General features: G+C 32.4%; 1 protein-coding gene across 1 annotated transcript in view; it reads right to left on the bottom strand.

The window, feature by feature from the left end:
• The window catches only part of LOC126891949 (WD repeat-containing protein CG11141), a 108,444-nt gene that overhangs the window by 57,848 nt on the left and 27,860 nt on the right, over positions 1 to 22,736 (bottom strand). Inside the window, exons 2-3 of the mRNA XM_050661296.1 lie at positions 12,261 to 12,542; positions 5,510 to 5,670 (exon numbers count right to left, since the gene is read on the bottom strand). Of these exons, the coding sequence (XP_050517253.1) occupies positions 5,510 to 5,670; positions 12,261 to 12,542 (443 nt within the window). The remainder of the gene's footprint in view (positions 1 to 5,509; positions 5,671 to 12,260; positions 12,543 to 22,736) is intronic.

Genomic DNA, 22,736 nt, shown 5'->3' with positions numbered 1-22,736 from the left:
ATATTTCGACGTGAAATATCCAAAAAATTAAGCACTTTTTGGGGAAAACCTATTATAACTTTTTTAAAGTGTTTAGAAAAAGCTTTATTTCTGTTTTTACAAAAAGTTTCTAGCATTAAATTTAAGCTAGTTACGCTCACAATAAAGTTGGTCCCTTTTTGTTTTTGAAAAAAAAAAATCGGGAAGACCACCCCCTAATTAGCAATTTAAATGAAATTAATCGTTACCGCTCCACAAATTATTTTACTTATGTTGTGTTTATATGATATGTAAGTTTCATCGATTCAAAGTGCTAATTTTTAAAAAAAATTGGTTTCAAAATAAAATTTTTAAAAATTTAAATTTTGAAAAATATGCTTTTTTTCAAAATAATTTAAAAATTGTTAGAGATACCAAAAATCTCGAAAAACAAAAAAAAGTCAGATTTGCTTTTCTGAATTTCATGTATTTTTTTGTTTTTCTGTTAGACAAAAATTGATTAAGATTTGGTGTTTCTAAATTTGCATACATTCGTGATCAGTGACTCGTTCAACCCCTTTTAACTACAGTCCTTTCAATAATAAGGACTTTGAACCGATGAAACTTACAGATCATATAAACAACATATACACGAGTCAAGAAACTTGTGAAGTCGTAACGATTAAGTTCATTTAAGATACTAATTAGGGGGTGATTTTCTCGATTTTTTTACCAAAACCAAAAGCGACTAACTTTATTTTGAGCGTAACTTGTTTAATTTTGATGCTAGAAATTTTTTTATAAAACAAAAATGAAGCTTTTTTTAAACACTTTAAATAAGTTGTAATGAGTTTTCCCCGAAATGTGCTTCATTTTTGGTTATTTCACGTTAAAGTATTCCATTTGGAATTTGACGAATATGAACCTATTTTTCATTAGCTATAACTCTGCTTCTACTAGGTGTAGAGACGTGATATATACACCATTTTTTTTTAAATCTACAGGCTATATTTTTGCTAAGAATGTTTTTTCGACAAAATACTTACTATTTGAGGTATTTGCGAAAAATCGTCTAAAAGCGTGGTTATTTTGTTGAAAAAATGAACATATTCACTGCCAAATAACGCGAAAAGTATTGACTTAGTGAAAAAACTCTATAGAACAAAAGTTACTTAAAATTAGCCAGTTTATCCATTTCCTGACTTTCTTTGGACGAATATTTTTTCACCCCCAAGAGGGGGTGAAAACCACCCCCAGGGCAAAAGCACATATCGGCACAATATCACTTTTTTTCTTTGACTTGTTAGCTATGTATATGCCAAATTTCATGTCAATCCAAGCGGTTCTTTAAAATTTAGAGATTTTGCAATATTTTACCGTTAAAGAACGGACTATTGTCTCTCACGATTGCCGCAATAACTTCATTGGAGTAAATGCTCAAATTGTGCACCGTTTACTTCTTGGCAATAAGCTAATCAATGGTAAACAGAATCGATGGAGTTGTTTAAGTATTCTGCAGATGTTTGGTTAGCTACATAAATTATTATTCTCTGACGCAAATCATCTAAATTTTGCGATTTTGTTTCGTAAACCCGATATTTTGAATAACCTCTCAAGAAATTTATAAAAATAAAAAAAAATAAAAAATTCAAGCAGAATTAAATCTGGTTACATTACAGGCCATTAGATCGGACCCCTTCGTCCAATCCAACGTTCATCTAAATAATTACGAACGTTCCGACCGTAATGAGGTGTAGCACCATCTCGCTGAAACCAAACGTGCTTTAAGTTATAAACACATGTTTTTTTTTGTTTTAAACGTGTTTTTTGCGTTTTTAAATTTCATGTTTTAAACAAATAAAACTTTCAAATCATACGTTTAAATCCCAGGGACAAACAATGTTATAGCTATGTAAAATATTTGTAAAGAAAGTGATTCTAGGATTATTTTCTCCAAGTCACCTACACTAGTGGTCACAACATTTAGTCATTGTAACTTGTTTTACAGATTGTAAATAAATTGAGAGGTTAAAAAAAATACGTTTAAATCATACGTTCTTAAACATAATATGAATTAAACATGTTTGATCTAGTAAAAAATGGATAAGAAAACCAATTGCCAATTGCCATTAGGAGCTATTGGCCCTAGCTAGAACCCCAGACTATTTACTATTTATAAATTCGCATTGCAAGTTCGCATATTTTGTGGTGTTTAGTGCTTTTTCGAAAAATATCATCTAAGGGAAGAAAGAAAGATCCCATTTGGTCATATTTTGATGTTGTTAAAGATAATAAAAAATCAGTGACTGCTAAATGTACAAAATGTAAAATGATGTAAAGTTATAAAAGCTGGACTAGACTATTAAAAAAATTAAAGTATATTGCAGTTTATCTAACAATAAAACACTGAAAACGTTTGTTTTCTATACTTCCACAAAATTTATTATAACTAAGTGACTACAGCTGTTTCGGCGGAGTGCCTTTCTCAAGTGATATAGTTTACAATGTGTTTGCCTTTTTAAGTCTTCAACTGAAGAGGTTGAGGAGTGGGGAGCTGTTTGTCTCGAGTTGGTCATTCAGAATTATATCTGTATTTTTCAGTTTATTAATTTCCATAGATTCTAAAAAAGATGGCTTAAGGCCTTTATTTTGAATATGTAGAATTTGAAACTCTTCATTGAAAGAATGATTATGATCTAGAAGGTGAAGTGCGTATGTAGAAGTGTCTGTTTTTCTATTGTTTCTCTTCTTTCAATGAAGAGTTTCAAATTCTACATATTCAAAATAAAGGCCTTAGGCTATCTTTTTTAGAATCTATGGAAATTAATAAACTGAAAAATACAGATATAATTCTGAATGACCAACTCGAGACAAACAGCTCCCCACTCCTCAACCTCTTCAGTTGAAGACTTAAAAAGGCAAACACATTGTAAACTATATCACTTGAGAAAGGCACTCCGCCAAAACAGCTGTAGTCACTTAGTTATAATAAATTTTGTGGAAGTATAGAAAACAAACGTTTTCAGTGTTTTATTGTTAGATAAAATGAACTTCCATCAAGTAACGGTCGAATCCATCAATTATATTGCAGTTTGTTTGGACAAAGTCCAAACAAATACTTGCACTATAGGAGAGGCTACAGAGATATGGTTGTAACTTCTTGAAGCATTCAAGACTGAACATGCAAATGACGAATTTTTGGTAAATGATACGAATAAAGTCAATGAGCGTATGGAAATAGAAAAATAACGGCTTTCGACTCCAGCTCATTTTTTGGCAAATTTGCTTGACCCTCGCTTTAGTGGAAAGAAACTCAGTCAAGAAAAAATAGAAACTGGCACGCAACATGTAGAACTTATCATCCAGAAGAATTGCCAATTACTATTACATAATTACCAGGCAAAGTGTGTACCCTTTAAACCATATATGTTTTCTAAACATCTAATGAATGGAATAACATTGGCATGATGGCGTTCTATGAAAAATGTCAATACTACTGGACTGGAACTTGCTCAACAGCTATTGCATTGTCAACCAACACAGAAAGACTCTTCTCAACATATGGCTTAGTCCATTCCAAACTACGTAATCGGCTAGCTAGGCAATGTCAAAGCTGCTAAATTGGTTTAAATTTTTAGAGTGCTTAATTTCATGAGTGATGACGTAACTGATCAGATATCAGATTGATGACTTACATTACAAGATTACTATGATACTGAAACAGTTTGAAAAATTTATTAATTCTTGAATGCAAAATGTTAAAAGTTTTCCAATTTTTGTTGTGTTCCCATTATTAATAAATAGATAATGTTAAAAAATTTGTATAATGTATTTGAGATTTTTTTTCATCTTTATTTATTATATTAATAAGAAAAAGAAAAAAACGCATGTTTAATTTAAGTGTTTTAAACTGGTTTAAATAAAAACTGTTTCAAACCTACACCAATGTTTAAAACAGTTGATTAAAACAAAATGTTTAAAACGAAACAACCCTGGACCGTCCTGCTTCTTGTAACACACCTTGTATAAATAGTATAATGTAACGAAAAAGTTACTTTTGACCGACCTCAAAAATAACGGTTGCAACTCGGCTGACTGGTAGGCGGAGCCTAGATTCTGGATAATTTTCCATAATCGAGAAGTGGACAGAATCCAGAGTGCGATGAATAGAGATGGGCGTCGATTGTTCTGGAATAACGTATTTTAATATAAAATAGGAACGCTGTTGTCAGTAGAGTTAGTTAACAAGATAATTCCGAGTTGTAAACTTCTAAATAAATAGTCTTATACAGGGTGTCCCGAAAAGATTGGTCATAAATTATACCACAGATTTTGGGGTCAAAAATAGGTTGATTGAACCTCACTTACCTATATACAATAGTGCACACAAAAAAAGTTACAGCCCTTTGAAGTTACAAAATGAAAATCAATTTTTTTTTTCATATATCGAAAACTCTTAAAAAATGTTTATTGAAAATAAACATGTGGCATTCTTATGGCAACATCTTAAAAAAAATTTAAGTGAAATTTGTGCAACCCATAAAAATTTTATGGAGGTTTTGTTCCCTTAAAAACCCCAAACTTTTGTGTACGTTCCAATTAAATTATTATTGTAACACCATTAGTTAAACACAATGTTTCTAAAACTTTTTTGCCTCTAAGTACTTTTTCTATAAGCCAGTGTTTATCGAGATATTTTGAATATTTGTCGAATCCACCACATATTTGTATATAGTTAAGTACGATTATAGAGACCTGATAATAAATCTGAAAATTTATTTAATTTACATTTTTAGGTATATTTTGAAAAAGAAGTCACATCTCGATAAAAGGTGACTTATCAAAAAAGGACTAAGAGGCAAAAAAGTTTTAAAAACACTGTGTTTAACTAATGGTACCACAATAATAGTTTAATTGGAACGTACACGAACATTTGGGGGGTTTAAAGGAACAAAAACCCCATAAAATGTTTATGTAAACATATTAAAAAAGAAGCCGCATCTCGATAAAAATTGGCTTATCGAAAAAATACTGAGGCAAAAAGTTTTAAAAACGTTGTGTTTAATTAATGGTACCGCAATAATGAATTAATTGGAACGTACACAAAAGTTTGGGGGGGGGGGAACAAAAGCCCCATAAAACTTTTATGGGGTGGACAAATTTCACTATAATTTTGTTTTAAGATGTTCCTGCCATAAGAATCATACACGTCCATTTTCAATAAAAAATCTCCAATAGTTTTCGATATATTGAAAAAAATCGATTTTCATTTTGTAACTTCAAAGGGCTGTAACTTTTTTTATGAGCACATTTGTACTAAGGTAAGTTAGGTTCAATCGAACTATTTTTGACCCAGGATGTGTGGTATAACTCATGACCAATCTTTTCGGGACACCCTGTATAAATTCGAACCGTTTCATTTAAACTTACTACAATAACAGAAAAAGTGCTATAATATTATTGTGTTCTGCACTCATATTAATTTTTCCACTTAATCATATAGAAAAGAGCTAAATATCTGAAAATCATGAATTTAAAATTTGAAACTTACACTTTCCGATCTTTTGTCCCCACCTGAGCCACCTTCCATTTGTCTAATTTTTGGCATATGATGCTTCTATAAGTGGTCGATACAAGGAGTCGCTGTTGATTATAACTTAATTGAACTACTTCGTAGGCTTCATTTAATATTTCTACCGATTTACATATGTGCTAAAAAAAGTACAAAATAAAGATCATTTAAAAATTCACCGTGAAAGTGAGCCTCTAGAATACAAAAGAGACGAAAAGACAAATACTGCTCTGACAGTAAAAAATATGCGTCCATTACTGTACAGCAAGAAATTTACTACCAACGTCTCTGTTACTGAATATATCACCAAGTACAGGGCAATCTATTTAAAACATAAAATCAGCTAAAAATTGTACTATCAAAATCGTCTGAGAAGCTCTAAAAGTGTTGCAAAAGAAACTTGGTCCATAATAAACGATCTTCGTAATAAAACTCACACAGTTCAAACATTTTCCCTTCCAGACCCAGAAAATCTAAATGAATACATTGTACTATCAAAATCGTCTGAGAAGCTCTAAAAGTGTTGCAAAAGAAACTTGGTCCATAATAAACGATCTTCGTAATAAAACTCACACAGTTCAAACATTTTCCATTCCAGACCTAGAAAATCTAAATGAATACTTTGTTAATGTGAGTAAAAATATAACATCAACTATTGTGTCACAACAAGATCCCATTTCCTATCTCCCTAATTCAGGAAAGGTCTCGAATACATTCTTTATAAGACCGGTTGATAAATCTGAACTGATCCAAACAATCAATAGTACCAAAAGCAAATACTCCAGTAGTACCGATGGACTATCCATAAAAATTTTCTCAAATTCCCAGACAGTGTGTTGAGAGTCCTCATCTCTCTAATTAATGATTCTTTTGAGAAAGGTAAATTTCCAGAGTGCCTAAAGACGGACATCATTATTCCTCTTCATAAGGGTGGTGAAAAATCAAATGCCTGCAATTATAGATTTATTGCATTACTACCGGTACTCTCCAAAATTATTGAGAAACTCATAAAAGCCCGACTTGTGTTCTTTCTCGTTGATAACAATATTTTATCACAAAATCAGTTCGACTTTTTAAATAATAAATGTACCACAGATGCCATGTTTTCTGTACTACATAAGATTTATCAAGCATTAAACAATAATCTGCACACTGCCACTGTTTTTTGTGATTATGCCAAAGCTTTTGATTGTGTGAATCACGACATTTTGATAAAAAAAAACTAGATTTCTATGGAATTCGAGGTATTTCTTCGAACTGGTTTCAATCTTACTTGGATAATAGGAAACAACTGGTTAGAGCAAATGATACAGACTCTAGTCTCAAAAATGTTGTATGTGGTGTACCACAAGGTTCAGTATTAGGTCCTCTACTTTTCCTTATCTTTATTAATGACATCACATCACTAGCTTAAAAATCGAGGAAAAAGTTTTTCTTTTTGCTGATGATACTAGTATCACTTGGAGCAACTCAAATATCGTAACTCTTCATGCTACTATAACTTCTGATCTACTCACAATAAAATCCTGGTCCGATTCAAATTTACTCTCTTTTAACGTAGATAAAACAGTAGCATTATCCTATAAAGGAGCTCTTCAACCCTTACCTCTTCATAACAGCCAGATCAGTATCGTTGATTCTGTAAAGTTTCTTGGTATTTTTTTAGATAGCAACCTTGAATGGCCCCTTCATATTGATGTGTTAAGCAAGAAACTATCCTCAGCTTGCTTTGCAATAAGATCTGTTTCGAAGGAAATGAATTTAGCCTCTTCCAAAATATGTAACATATTTTTCTTTGTTCGAGTTACATCTTTGATATGGTCTCCCTTTTGGGGTTCTGGTACGGCTGCCCAATCTGATGTTATTTTTAAATTACAAAAAAGAGCAATAAGATATCTGTTTGGCCTCAGAAGAACAACACATTGCAGAAGCTACTTCAAAGATCACAGGATTCTAACAATACCTTCTTTATATATTTTAGAAACTGTTTGCTTAATTCGTAAACACCTACATGTCTTTCCAGCAAGACCTAGACATGACTATTCCACCAGAAATTCTACCGTTGACATATATTTACCGATCCCGTCCAGTGAGTTAGTAAAGAAATCTATATTATATTCTGCAAAAAACTTTACAACCATCTCCCTCTACAACTTAAATCTGCAACATCTTTCCCCAAGTTCCGTAAAATGACTAAAGCCTATTTATCTGAAAGACCATAATTATTCAACAGCAGAGTTTCTTAACCAATAACTAAGAAAGTACAGTATTCTTATTTATAAGTGTAATCTTAATCTATATTAATATTAATATTAATAAGAACAATAACAAATAACTAATACAATTTACTAAAATGATATAAATCGTCTATATAAATAAAATATACTGAAGAGAAACAAAAAACAGTAACAATTTATTGTAAAATTGAAAAAAAAATTGCAAAATCTACCTTAAGAAATTTAATAAGTTAAGTTAAGCTGCTGCATATGACACTCAAATTTTGAGTGTCATATGCTAAGCTGCTGCATATGACACTCAAAATTTGAGTGTCATATGCAGCAGCTTAACTTAACTTCTTAAATTTCTTAAGGTAGATTATGCAATTGCATTTTTTTTAATTTTGCAATAGATTGTTACTGTTTTTTGTTTCTCTTCATTATATTTTATTTATATAGACGATTTATATCATTTTAGTAAATTGTATTAGGTATTTGTTATTGTTCTTATTTATGAATTTGTAAGTTTTGTCTATAAAATTGTTAAATTTTTCATGACGCATATTTCTATTCTATTCTATAGCCTGGCAGCGCTAAGGGCCTTGGAAGCGCCCAAGATCAGCTCTAAGCTGGTTCTTAAGTACAAGAGAGCACTGGATGATGTTGCTCTGACCAACAGGGTTAGGTTGGTATGGGTACCGGGACACGGGACACACAGGTGTGGAATGAAACGAACGGGCTGACGCCCTGGCAAGACGGGGCTCATCCTCTCTTCCTGTGGGACCCGAACCTGTGATTGGGTTGCCCTTCAGAGCTGGTCGGGGTAGTGTCAGGGAGCTTCTTCTGCGGAGGATCCAGGACTCCTGGGACAGTTGTGGAGGTTTGAGACAGGCCAGGCTCCACATAGTGTCAGGCCACCCAAAAGTCTTACAGCCCAACTGCTTTTACTAGATTAACTAGATCGTAGAAAATGCTCCATGGTGGTCAGTATGCTCACCGGCCACTGTAGACTCCGACGCGCACAGTGGCTCCAAATGCCGAAAACGTGGTCATGAACCTTTAAAAGCGTATATTGTTTATAAAATTCGGAATTACTTTCGTACTTAAAAATTTTTAGCATTGCTGATTACGAATCTGACTGATTATTTATTCTGAAAAACAAAATGGCGGATCCAACATGGCGGATCCAACATGGCGGAAAGAAATTGAAAATATTAATAACAAATTGTTTTGTCAAATTTAGTAGTTTAAGGTCGCTGATTACAAATCTAACATTACTTTTTTTTTAAACAAAATGGCGGATCCAATATGGTCGAAAGAAATTCGAAAATTTAAAATTTTATATTACAAAGCACTTTTGAAATTGCTGATTACCAATACATTTTCTTTACGAAGTACAATATTCAGAAACTATTACTTATGTACAACCGCCCATACATACTCAACAATCGCCAGAATCATGTAATATGCGTCATTTCCCACTTTTGTATTCAAACAACTGCCAGCAATGCATAGGCAGCTAAACCAAAGTGATTCTGTATCTTACTATCTATTTTAAGATTATTAAACATTAGTCCCAGAATTATGCAGAATTTTGTACTTTTTGAATGTATCTTTACAAAATTTTGATTATTTCAAGTATATTTTCACTATTTATGCATTAACAAATTTAAGGCATTTATTGTTACTAAATCTTAAGTTAATTTACATCTTACATTAATACATACTTAAAAAAAAAAGAATTTGCTTTACAGCGATAAAATTGATAAACTACAAAACGTTTTACAGCGTTTTCAATATACGCGTTCTTTTTCACTTTCTCTGTCGGCTAAAATAACCTCGGACATGGCTCACTTGTTCCTGAGCTAGGAACCAGAATACATCCAGTCTGGTCCTTTTACCTGCGTATTACGACCCTACGATAGTATGAGAAAACAGCTGTAAACATGAAAATCCCTAGATAGGGACTTTTTTTCACCTCATGACCACGTTTTCAGCATTTGGAACCACTGTGCGACGGCACCTTCATCTGCTTGGACTGGCGGATGGCTCATGGTACCGTCTATGTAATGAGGACGAGGAAACCTCCTCACATGTCATCTGAGAGTGCCCGGCATTGGCCTATCGGAGGTGATAGATCCTGGGATCGGCACCTATGCAGCCGAGCCCGGTTTTGTTTTTGTTTTTTAAGAGACTTGTGGCTTTCTGTGAGGCCATAAGGTTTATGGGGGACCAGCGTGGGAGCCCAAAGCAGCCTGGGCCCCAGAAACGCCGAAGACCAGGTTCTTATGGACCTGGTCCGTAAGATAGGGGTGATACAATGGGCCCGCCGTAGGAGGTCTAAGTGTCTGAAGGGCTCACAAGTGGGCTCTGCCCCGATGTACCATAACCATAATAAGTGGTCGATACAAGGAGCCGCTGTTGGTTGTATAGGGGAGTGCATATAGATTTTCACTTCGGAAAAAATCAAACAAGATATAACTTTTTCTAATTTCATTAAGAAATGTTTAATAAAAAACATATCAAAAAGTTCTACTCGAGAAGTGGGTGCTTCATTTTTTTTATTAAACAAATGAACTGCGAAATTATATGTTTTTTTTAAATAACTCCGAAAATATAAATTTTAGAAAAATACTGACTTGACCATTGCAAAATTCAGAAAAATTTACAAAAAAAACCTTATACAATTTTTTCTAAAATTAAATCTGTAGCTTCAATAAATTTTTTATTTTTAACGCTAAAGTCACCCTTCTCGCAAACATTGGCGCACTGTAAACTAGCGTACGGCGAAGTGCACGGTTGAGTTATTTTAATGTAATTCTTTAACTAATCGATCAAATGAAATTTTACAAATTGGACATGAAAGAAGAATAATTAAACTATCATATGGTTATTAAAAAGAAATAAAATGTATGGGCATAAGTACGGTGTGGGCTGAAAGTGAGACTTACATGAATTTTGTTTAAGAATGATTTAAAAATGTGTAACTAATACAATTTTTATTATAAAACTCTAAATTTTGCACAACTTACCTTTCAAACATCTTACTAAACGATGTTTTATTAAAAAAAAAAATCTCAAAAATTTAATTCAAATGATACGACGTCTCAAAAAAAAGGAATTTTTGAAAATTTTATAGTTTTACAGAATTAACACCACTTTAAGACGGTATTACTCAAGTTTGAACAGATCTATTACAGTTTTGTAGGTGTTTTTTTAAGATTAGGATGTAGTGTTTAAAATGCACTAAATTATTTTACTTTAGAAATGAAATAAACTATTTCTTTTTAAGAAAGTTAAGAAAGATAACAAAAATGTAATACAAAAACCGAAAATTACCAGCTAAAAAAATGTTTATACAAAGTGATCAAAACTTTTTTCTGTAAAACTGACCTAAAATACATTTAAAAATAAGCTTCAACAATAATAAATGTTCAACAAAAAAAATTTTTTTTAGTTCTTATACAGTATGTCTGCGTAACTTGGTACCTATTGATAACTTTTTTATTATCAGTCTTACGAAAAAAAGTTATTCTTTATAAAATACTCTGCATCGTATATAATCTAAGGTGCAACCATCAAATATAAAATTTGATGGTTACATTTTCCTCCGAAAAATATTTTTTCTAGATTCTTTGGGACATTCTAAATAAAATTAGTTTCTTCACTTTTTCTCAAAAGTTAACGGTTTTAAAGCTATAAGTTATAAGCGATTAAAAATCCAAAAATGCGTTTTTGTGGCATTTTTCGGATTTTAAATCGCTTATAACTTTAAAATTATTAACTTTTGAGAAAAATGTCAAGAAACTTATTTTATTTAGAATACCCCAAAGGAGATTTTTGAAATAAAGCGCGCCTCACCGGAAAGAAGATCGGATAAACACGCATATTTAACAGTTAAAAAACAACAGTCTAAATTTAGGTTAGGCGCAATCACTCTTCAGAATCTTGAAGCTGAATGTTCAGTCTTCAATTTAAGTATCTGGCAACTTCAAAAATACTAATTAGTATACGAGTTTTTAAGCCTCTAAAATGCGTATTTTCGCATTTTTCAGATTTTAAATTGCCTATAACTCGAAAACTATCAATTTTTAAGAAAAATTACAAGATAACTTTTTTGTTTAGAATGACCCACAAAACTTAAAAATATATGTTCCGAAGCAAAAAAAACGTGATCTTTTATATTTGTTTAAATAAATTTTTTAAACAATTTCTGCCCAAAAATTCCGCCCGGCACCCTTCAGATTTGTTTAAAGGGGACATTTTTGAATAGGAATCCACAAAGAAACCGAATCAAAAATTTTTTCAGACGGGAGCGGTCTCACCACATTGACTATTTAGCATGTTAACAATTACAAATAGCAAGGGTTGCCGGATATAATCTTGTTCTAACTACCTATAATTAATTAATAGTTAAAACATGACATTTTTTATGAATTAAAAAAAATCGACCAGGGCAGATATTATTTCAGATTTTTCCAAAGTAAAGAAAAGATTCCGAATACCTAACTTACCATATAAAAATCTATCTCCGTGAGTACCACGCCGCCGTTTTTATCACCTGAAAACAATTTCATTCCATTCTTTGACCAATCGATTGCACTTATCGAAGCCTTATGCAAGCCAGCTACAGTATACCTTTCTACTTGTTTGTTTTTGGGTTTCAAACTGTCCGGTAAATTATCGGGATATGACTTGGGAATCTGGAAGATGTTGATATTGCCTGCTGCATTGCCACAAGCTACCATGTAGTCTACCGTGGAGATAATTTTTAAGGCAGTGATGGAAATGTTGTTCTGAAACAATAATACTTTATGAGTGATGGATTCGACCGTTAGTTGATGGAAGATCATTTAATATATTGTTTGTTTTTTAACCAAGAGAAGTGATTCAAATTTACCAAGCCGTAATGCTTGTTTCTAATTGGTCCAACCGCAGACAAGTTTACTCCACTGTTATTCAATTTTGACACTAATGGCATTTATGAAATTTTGGCACTTCTGTCATTTTATAGGTTAATTAAGTATATCGGCGATTTTTTGTGTTTTCTGCATTATTCCTTTAATTTTTAGATTTTTAGTCTACTTTTGTATAAAAACAGTTGTTTTTAGAACTCTTTAGCCATGTGTTAGTAAATATAATAAGTATGGATTATCATCGAAAGCTGATATGATCAACGAAAAAAGATGAATTTGGTGACTTTTTAGTTTACTCCTCTTGGTTAAAAAATCAACTTTTTTATAGCAATAAAACACTGAGAGCTTCTGTTTATAACATTTCCACAAAACTTATTATAATTTAACAATAAAACACTGAAAACGTTTGTTTTCGATACTTCCACAAAATTTATTAAAAAACTATATGACTACAGCGGTTTCGGCAGAGTGCCTTTCTCAAGTGATTTAGTTTACTATGTGTTTGTATTTTAAAGTCTTTAACTAAAGAGGTTTAGAAGTGGGGAGATGTTTCTCTCAAGTTGGTCATTCAGAATTATATCTGTGTTTTTCAATTTATTAATTTCCATAGATTCTAATAAAGATAGCTTAAGGCCTTTATTTTGAATATGCAGAATTTGAAACTCTTCATTAAAAGAATGATTATGATCTAGAAGGTGAAGTGCGTATGTAGAAGTGTCTGTTTTGTATTGTTGTAAGTGCTTTTGTGTTCTGCTATCCGTTTGTCAAAAGTTCTGCCAGTTTGACCGATGTAAGTTTTCGGATAGTCACCACAAGTTAGTTTGTAGACACCACTCTGTAGTTGCTTTCTCTTTCTGCTCTTTTTGTTCTTAATGCATTTGCTTAAGTTGTTGTTAGTTCTGAAAGCTGGTGTTATTCCTTTCTTTTTTATGTATCTGGCTATTTTTGTTGATATCTTGCCTGTATATGTGATAGAGCAGAAGGTACTGGGTTCTTTATGTGGTGGTGGATAGAATAATTTCAGGGTTTTCTTATGGAGTTTTTGGTTTAAAATTTTGTTAATTGTTTGTTCGTTGTAGCCATTGTTTACTGCCATTTGCTTAATGATGTTCAGTTCTATCTCAAAGTTATTTTTTGACGTGGGAATTTCTGTCAGTCTATGTATCATGGTATGGTAGACTGTTAATTTATGTTTATTTATTTTTATTTATTTATTTATTTCAACGGTAGAACCATTTACAAAAGAATATAAAAAAAATAGTAAAAGTAAAAGTAAAGATCATGTACAAAAAAACATCAAAAAATCAACGAATAAAAGACAATTAAACAATAAAATTTGTAAAATAACACAGTATATCAAATCACAGAAGATGAAAAATATCACATATTTAAATCATTAAACTCCCAAGTTGCCTTTTGAAGATCTTAATGCTTGGACAGAATGGATCAAGTAGCATGTCATTGCAAAAGCTGAGCATTATCGACAAGGGAAAATGACGAGCATACTCAGTCCTATGAAAAGGAATATAAAAGAGTGCAGTGTGTCGAGTTCTATGTATTGTGTTTAAGTACACATTATCCAATAACGAGGGACAATTAATAGCATTGTTTAGAATTTTAAATAGAAACAACATATCAGCTCTCAACCTGCGGTTCTTCAGTGTAGCAATGTTAAATTGAGACATTATTCCAGAATAATCTATGACGAAATTTTCAGTATTTCTTATATTAGTATGTGCAAACAACAGAGCAGTATTCAAGTCCTGAGCGCACTAGAGAGCAGTACAGTAATTTGAATACAGTAAGTGAGATATCATGACTGTTGCGATAAATAAAACCAAGATTGCGAAATCCCGTTTCCTTAATTTTAAGATAATGGCTTCTAAATGTCAATACACAATCCAATAATACACCGAAATCTTTAATCTCAGTAACTGAATCCAAGAGTACATCACTAAGAACATATCTATTAGCTGTTAGATTATATACAAGAACATTTAGTCGGATTTAGTCTTAAACCATTTTGTTTCGACCATAAACATATATTATTAACATCATCTTGCAGGAGATCTCTATCTGATATATATCATGTATGTAACGAAATAACTTAAGATCATCAGCAAATAGTAGAAAGTGTGAGTTTTTGATAGCCTTACCAATATAGTTAATAAACAAGTTAAAGAGCAAGGGACCACAATGAGACCCTTGTGGGACACCAGAACAACAATGGAATTCTTTAGAAACACAATTGTTGATACGAACTTGTGTACGTCCCATCAAAAAGCTTTTAATCCAATTAACAATGGGTTCACCAAAGCCAGATGCATGAAGTTTATGAACCGTTATGATTAACCCTGTCAAATGCCTTTGAGAAATCAGTATAAATGCTGTCGACCTGAATCTTATTCTCAAATGCACCCAACAAGTATTTTTGGTAGTTGACAAGGTTTGTTACAGTTGACTTTCCGTTAGAAAAACCATGTTGCTCATCAATAATTATGATGGGAATTAATAATTAGAATGGGAAGTTGTGTAGGATGGGAAGATGAGTTGTGTATAGTTATGTCAGTATGGGTAGGTTTATGAAATATACGGAAAACTCATAGTCTAAGAGCTAGTGAACCCTTCGACTAACGGTCGTCCTGTAAGGCTAGAAATTTTTCTAGTGATAATGCATAGCACACCAAGGCTAAAAACCGTGACCTGGCAGGCCTCAGCGGTGCACGTGTATCTACCAGGTGAATCGAAAAGTGCAAATTTAGGGGGTAAAATAAACTTTCTCCTGCAAGGTTTAAATTTAAGTATGTGTTTAAGTAAGTCATTTAAAAGAAATGTGTACAATGACAGGCGATTCTGAAGAGCATAAGACCTTGCCAGGCGAGGGGAAAGATTAGGGGTTTTTCCTAAATTTATTTGTTTTGCATCGAACAAATTTTTTTTAAGTTTTTTGAATCATTCCAAACAGGAAAGGTCTTTAGTGATTTTTCTCTTAAGTTAATAGTTTTTGTTATATAAGCAATTGAAAATTTTGAAAATTGCGAAATCGACCATTTTTAACCCTAAATCGGACATTTATCTAAAAATTTCAAAGTTGCCAAGGTAGGTAGATATTCTTTAAACATTGATTGATGAAATCCCAAAGAGTTTTGTGCTATACAATATCGGAAACCCCTTTGTTTTTTAATTGCTAATCAAGCGGACGCGACACTGTAGTATAAGTGAGGACGTCTGAGTTGGCATAAATTCATTATCTCGAGAATGGGCAAATTTCAAGAGCAATCCTCAGACAGGTCGATTTTTATTTTTAAATTAGGACTTTTTGGCATATATATAATACTAGTGACGTCATACATCTGAGCGTGATGACGTAATCGATGATTTTTTTTAAATGAGAGTAGGGGTTGTGTGATAGCTCATTTGAAAGGTTATTTAATTCTCTATTCACTAATATAAACATTAACATAATTATTTATACAGGGTGTACAAAAACTTTTTTTTTATTAAATTAACTTTGATTAAATTTGACAAATAGAAGAAAAAAATTTTTTTGTACACCCTGTATAAATAATTATGTTAATGTTTATACTACTGAATAGAGAATTAAATAACCTTTCAAATGAGCTATCACACAACCCCTACTCTTATTTAAAAAAAGCATCGATTACGTCATCACGCCCAGATGGATGACGTCACTAGTATTATATATATACCAAAAAGTCCTAATTCAAAAATAAAAATCGACCTGTCTGAGGATTTCTCTTGAAATTTGCCTATTCTCGAGATAATGAGTTTATGCACGCTCAAAGGTCCTCATTTATACTACAGTGTAGCGCCCGCTTGATTAGCAATTAAAAAAACAAAGGGGTTTTCGATATTTTATTGCAAAAAAACTCTTCGGGATTTCATCAATCAATGTTTAAGGAATATCTACGTACCTTGCTAATATTGAAATTTTTAGATAAATGTCCGATTTAGGGTTGAAAATGGCCGATTTCGCAATTTTCAAAATTTTCAATCGCTTATATAACAAAAACTATTAACTTAAGAGAAAAATCACTAAGGACCTTTTCTGTTTGGAATGATTCGAAAAACATAAAAAAAATTTGTTCGATGCAAAAAGAATAATTTTAGGAAAAACCCCTAATCTTTCCCCTCGCCTGGCAAGGTCTTATGCTCTTCAGAATCGCCTGTCATTGTACACATTTCTTCTAAATGACTTACTTAAACAGATACTTAAATTTAAACCTTACAGGAGAAAGTTTATTTTACCCCCTTTTGCACTTTTCGATTCACCTGGTAGATACACGTGCACCGCTGAGGCCTGCCAGGTCATGGTTTTTAGCCTTGGTGTGCTATGAATTATCACTAGACAAATTTCTAGCCTTACAGGACGACCGTTAGTCGGAGGGTTCACTAGCTCTTAGACTATCATGTTTGTTTTGCAGTCTGGTAACTGTTACATCTAGAAAGTTTATGGACTTGGCCAAGTTGCCTGTTAGTTCCTGTAAAGCTTACTAGTATTTCATCCACGTATCTCCAGCAATATAAGAACTGTTTGAATACGGGATGTTTTGAAATTTTTATTTCAAGCTGGCTCATAAAAATCCATCAATTATTCATCAATCCATCAATTATTATAATTTATCCATCAATTATTATAATTTAATTAGCCCAGTAAATGACCGTTTTGGAGTGTAATTCAGGGTCAACTCCGAATTGCATGAAAATTTGGATTTGGCTTCTATCTACCCTCTATTTCAAAGTTGAACCTGTGCCGTTGGTTGCTTTTACACAGGTGACAGTCCGGTGCCGCCCAAAATCCCGACAGCCAAAATCCCGACAGGCCAAAATCCCGACAGCTAAAATCCCGACGGCCAAAACACCGACACGCGAGAATCCCGACACGCCAGAATACCGACAGGCCAAAATCCCGACATGCAACAATTCTCGCATAAGCAAAAATCCCGACCACTACTTTTGTTAATACTTTTGTTTAGTAACAAAAAATAAAAAACAGATGGCCAAAAACAAAAAACAAGAAATAAATGTAATTAAATGTTAAAAAGAAACTTATCAAACCTGTCGGGATTCTCGCGTGTCGGGATTTTGGCCTGTCGGGATTCTGGCGTGTCGGTATTTTGGCCGTCGGGATTTTGGCTGTCGGGATTTTGGGGTAGACCCGTGACAGTCACCCCTTCTCGGGGGTGAAAAGACGCGTGTTTAAAATAAGTAGATATGGAAATGGATGAATTGACTAATTCTAAGCAGCTTTCATTCTATAGAGTTTTTTAAGTAGGTAAGTCAATACTTTTCGAGTTATTTACGATTGAAAATGTTTATTTTTAGACAGAAAATCCACGTTTTCAGGCGGTTTTTCACAAATAACTCAAAAAGTAAATATTTTATCGAAAAACATACAAAAATGTAACTTATAAAAAAAACTAAAAAAATGGTCTATTAATGAAGTTTATAAGCCCAGAAAAAGCAAAGTTGTTTGTTCTCACTCTTTCGTAATGATTATTATCCATCTAGCTTGTAGATGGATTTGCAAATTTGGATTCTTCTGTGTATTTCTTCACTTTTACTTCTATCTCTTATAGTGATTATAAGCATTGATATTTCCATGTTTTTTAAAATTATAAAAAACGCTGAGACACGTCGTCGATCTTGGACTATGCTAGACTTGCGTGAATCTTCCTGTACATTTAAATTTAAATAAAGCTTATGGACTATGAATGCTAGGCATCCTGAATTATCCCGTATATTTAAATTTAAATTTAAAAAGCGCACATGTATATATAAAAATAGACGGATCTATTCGTTTATATTTTTTTAAACAAGGACTAAAATACTAGAAACAAAGAAAAAAGGCCAAGGAAGTGAAGATATAGGAGGTTTTATCCATATTTATAGTGGAGTAGAAAAAGACAAGAGAGCACAAGCAGGGGTATCAATATTGATAAAAAAAAGACTTAAAAGGAAACCTGAAAAGCTGGGAACAGATCAATGAGAGAATTATTAGAGTATCTATTACGTGGAAAGGGCACGACCTTGAAATCATTGAAATATATGCTCCGTCAGAAAATGCATCAAAAGCAGCTAAACAAATATTCTACGAGACCTTATCAGAACTTATAGAAAATATAAATAGCCGCAAAGAAATTGTGCTGTTGGGAGATTTTAATGCTTGGACAGGAAAAAAAATAAATGACAAAGTTGTGGGAAAATACGGTGATGCTAAAACAAATGAAAATGGGGAACATTTAATCGAATTCTGCGAACAGCACTCTCTGAAAATTCTAAATGGATTCTACCAACATAAAAACATACATAAGTATACCTGGGTCCAACCAACGAGAAATACCAAGTCAATTATAGATTATGTTATCACCAAACAAGAAACACACATACACGTTGAAGACGTAAGAGTATTAAGAGGACCAGAGTGTGGAACTGACCACTATATAATAATAATAATAATTTATTCAACAATAAGAGGTACAATATTTTTAAGTACAGTGGAACCCCGTTAACTCGGATTAATTGGGACCGCGGCCGATCCGGGTTATCGAAAATCCGGGTTAGCCGGAGAAAATGGTAAAAATTAATAAAATATGGTATGCTTACAGATAAACTCCGTTATAATTGTCACACAGACACTGGTAAACCACGTTCGCATTCCACACAAAACCACACATACAAAGCGTCGTCAAAAGTCTCATTCTTAGCTTTATTAGCTTTGCACCGATTAAACTGTCTTTTGTTATCATTTTGAAAAAAAAATTCTTCGATTTTAGTTCTATTTTTCTTCCAATCCGATACTGTAGATGTACCGACACCATAATATAATGCTGCAAGATTCACCTTTATCAGTTCTACTTAATGCTTCTAGTTTCTTTTCCATTGTCACTACAACATTTTTACGTTTTGTTGCCCTTATAGACAAAAGACACGCAAACACAAAATCTGAATAAATTTACGAACGATTACAAAACGGAAGCGAACAATAATACGACTTTACTACACATAATACCGTCTCTGATGTTATGTTATTTAATAAAAGTGATGACTAAGACCATTGTTAAAAAAAGAATTTTAATAGTCTTTTCTAAACAATGCTAACACAGACAGTTTCAAAAAAATAAAGGATAATACAGGTGCATGTTGTTTTCGACAATGAATGTGGTGTACCATGAGTCATTTTTACTATGTTATATGTAGTTCAATCCGGTTCCATTATCTCTCAAATATTATATTACATAGAGTTGGTACAAAACCTCGTGAACCTTGAAAATGCGTATGTATAACCGAAATAAAATGAAGCCAAAAACATACGACTATTTTATTTGCCGCGAATTGCGCGACAGGGTCCCATCTGCACCCTGATATTTTCAGTAATGTCGGATTCATCAATCGTTTCGTTCGTATATTGACGTCACCAAATGAATGAATTAGGTTCACGAGATTTTGTAACAGCAATACATTTTTATTGTTGAAATGTTTGTCTGATAAAAATCGGTCCGGGTTAGCCGGAGTTCCGGGTTATCGGGGGCCGACTTATCGGGGTTCCACTGTATTTACATATAAAGTGAATAAATTAACCCGAAGGTCTCCGAGAGGTGTGGATACACCTGTTTCGGTAAATAGGATATAAAATAATAAATAATAACATACTAACGTAAATAACATAAATAGCAACATAATACAATATAATACAATAAATAGATAGGAACGTTTTTTTAAATTATTGTAAATACACAGTTATGTTTTAGTAAATATGATAATACGTAGAATAAATAATATAATGAAAACAATAAAATAAATACTTAGTTTAACAATAAAGCACGAATAATTAATTTTTTTTAAAACAATTATGTATGGCTGAATCAGTTAGAAATATTTTTGAAGAATGGTGTATATACGCATGTTTTATTAAATATGATAAAAAATAATAAGCAAAATAAATCAGTTTAAAACAATATAAAATTTGAAATATAGGTATAGAAATTGGTAGTGACTCTAGAGTTTCATTTATTTTTTTTTTGTTTTTTAATGTATGTAAATTTAAGCTACTATAATGATGTCACAAAAATTTCTTGTTTGTTCCATCAGAAATGATTTTAATTTCTTTTTAAATAGAAGAACATTCTTAGTATTTTTGATATCACTGGGGATATGATTATATATTTTTGGGGCTAGAAATAGAAAACTTCTTTGACAGAAGGACTTTGTCATTTTCGGAATCATATAGAGGTGTTTGCCTCTTGTATCATGCTCATGTGATGGTAAATTGTTGTCGGTTTTCATGGTGTGATATTTTAAAGACACACAAAGAAAGTATAACTGTTTCAAGTCAAATATATTACTATCCTTATATAATCTATCTGTAGAGTAGGTGTATGGTTTAGACATAATAATTTTCAGAAATCTTCTTTGTATGATTTCCAGTGGGAGAATGTGTGTTTTCAGGGCGCTTCCCCAAGCCAGTATACCATAACGGAGATGACTTTCTACTAGTCCGTAATATAGTGTGCGAAGGTATATATTAGGTATGTGTTTTTTAAGATGTTTAAACTTATACAGGATAAACTGTAGCTTTTTAATGATATATTTAATATGAAAGTCCCATTTTAGTTGTGTATCTATAAAAACTCCTAGATATTTAACATTTGTTACGGGTTTAATATAAAATTTTTGTTTATTATGTGATATTTGAAGGGGTTTGAAAAGATCAGTAGTCAAGTTAGAGTTAAATATTGGTAGATAAACAGTTTTCTTAAAATTGATTGTTAGTATTTTGTAGTCAAACCATTATTTTATTAGTTGTAGATCATATTCTGCTTTTGTTTTTAATTCATACCAATTCTCAGCATCATAAATAATAGCAGTATCATCAGCAAACCCAATTATATGCCCTGTACTCTGTAATGAAAATAATCCATTTATATATAGATTAAACAGGACAGGACCTAATACTGTTCCCTGTGGCACTCCATATGTTATACCTCTTTGTCCGCTTATTACTTCGGAGACCCTTACTACCTGTTGTCTCTCAGAGAGGTAACTTCTAAATAATTGTAAACAGTTGTCTCTTATACCAATTTTCTCTAAGGTTTGTAAGAGGTAATTGTGACTAACAGTGTCAAAAGCTTTGGCCAAATCAAGAAATACGCATAAGCAAACTTTATTTTTGTTAAGTGATTCATATGCTTTGGATGTTAAATTCAAAATGGCATCTTGGGTGGAAGTATTTTGCTTAAAACCAAATTGGTGAGGGGAAATTAAATTATATTTTTTGATATATGCTGTAAGCCTATTTTTCAATAATAATTCAAATATTTTAGAAATATGCGGAATAAGAGATATAGGTCGATAGTTTGCAGCAAGAGTTTTGTCTTCATTTTTGTATATTGGTATGACTACTGTTGTTTTGAAGGCTTTAGGCCATATTCCTTTTTCTATACATATATTGATAATATGAACCAATGGCTCGAGTATGTATGGCGAAATTGTTTTCAAACATTCAAACAAATATGGTAAGATCAAAATGTTTTCTACAGTATCGACCGCGACTACTACATCAAAATGACAACCTACCAGCTCAATCAAAATCACTCGAGACGGATCTACCTAAATACAATATTGATGCACTGCAAAACGACTCAACATCATTTTTATATAAGCTGCGGCTTAGCCAAAAATTGTCGAACCTGATCTACTCCTCAGCACAGAATACCTATAACGAGATATTAAATAAAATCAATGAAGCAGCTTATGAGGCGCTCGGCACAATCCAAAGGAACAAAAAGAATACTCCATTGTGGTGGACAGATGACATTGCTAATGCAGTACACAACAAGAAACAAGCGTATCAAAAATGGCTGCAAACAAATGACCCAGATGATAGACGAACGTAGGCAAGATCAAACAGAGAAGTAAAAAATCTAGAAACGAAAGCAAAAAATATTTCCTGGGAAAGTAAATGCGAAGAGCTCAACAAATATATAGGGTCAACAAGATCAAGAGAAGCATGGAAAACGATAAAAAATCTGAGCACAAACAGAAAAGAAACTA

This window comes from Diabrotica virgifera, chromosome 9 (genome assembly GCF_917563875.1).
Source record: "Diabrotica virgifera virgifera chromosome 9, PGI_DIABVI_V3a".
In the NCBI taxonomy this organism is placed as follows: Eukaryota; Metazoa; Arthropoda; class Insecta; order Coleoptera; family Chrysomelidae; genus Diabrotica; species Diabrotica virgifera.
Note: the sequence above shows the minus strand (reverse complement) of the source record. Positions and strands in the feature narration are given on the sequence as shown.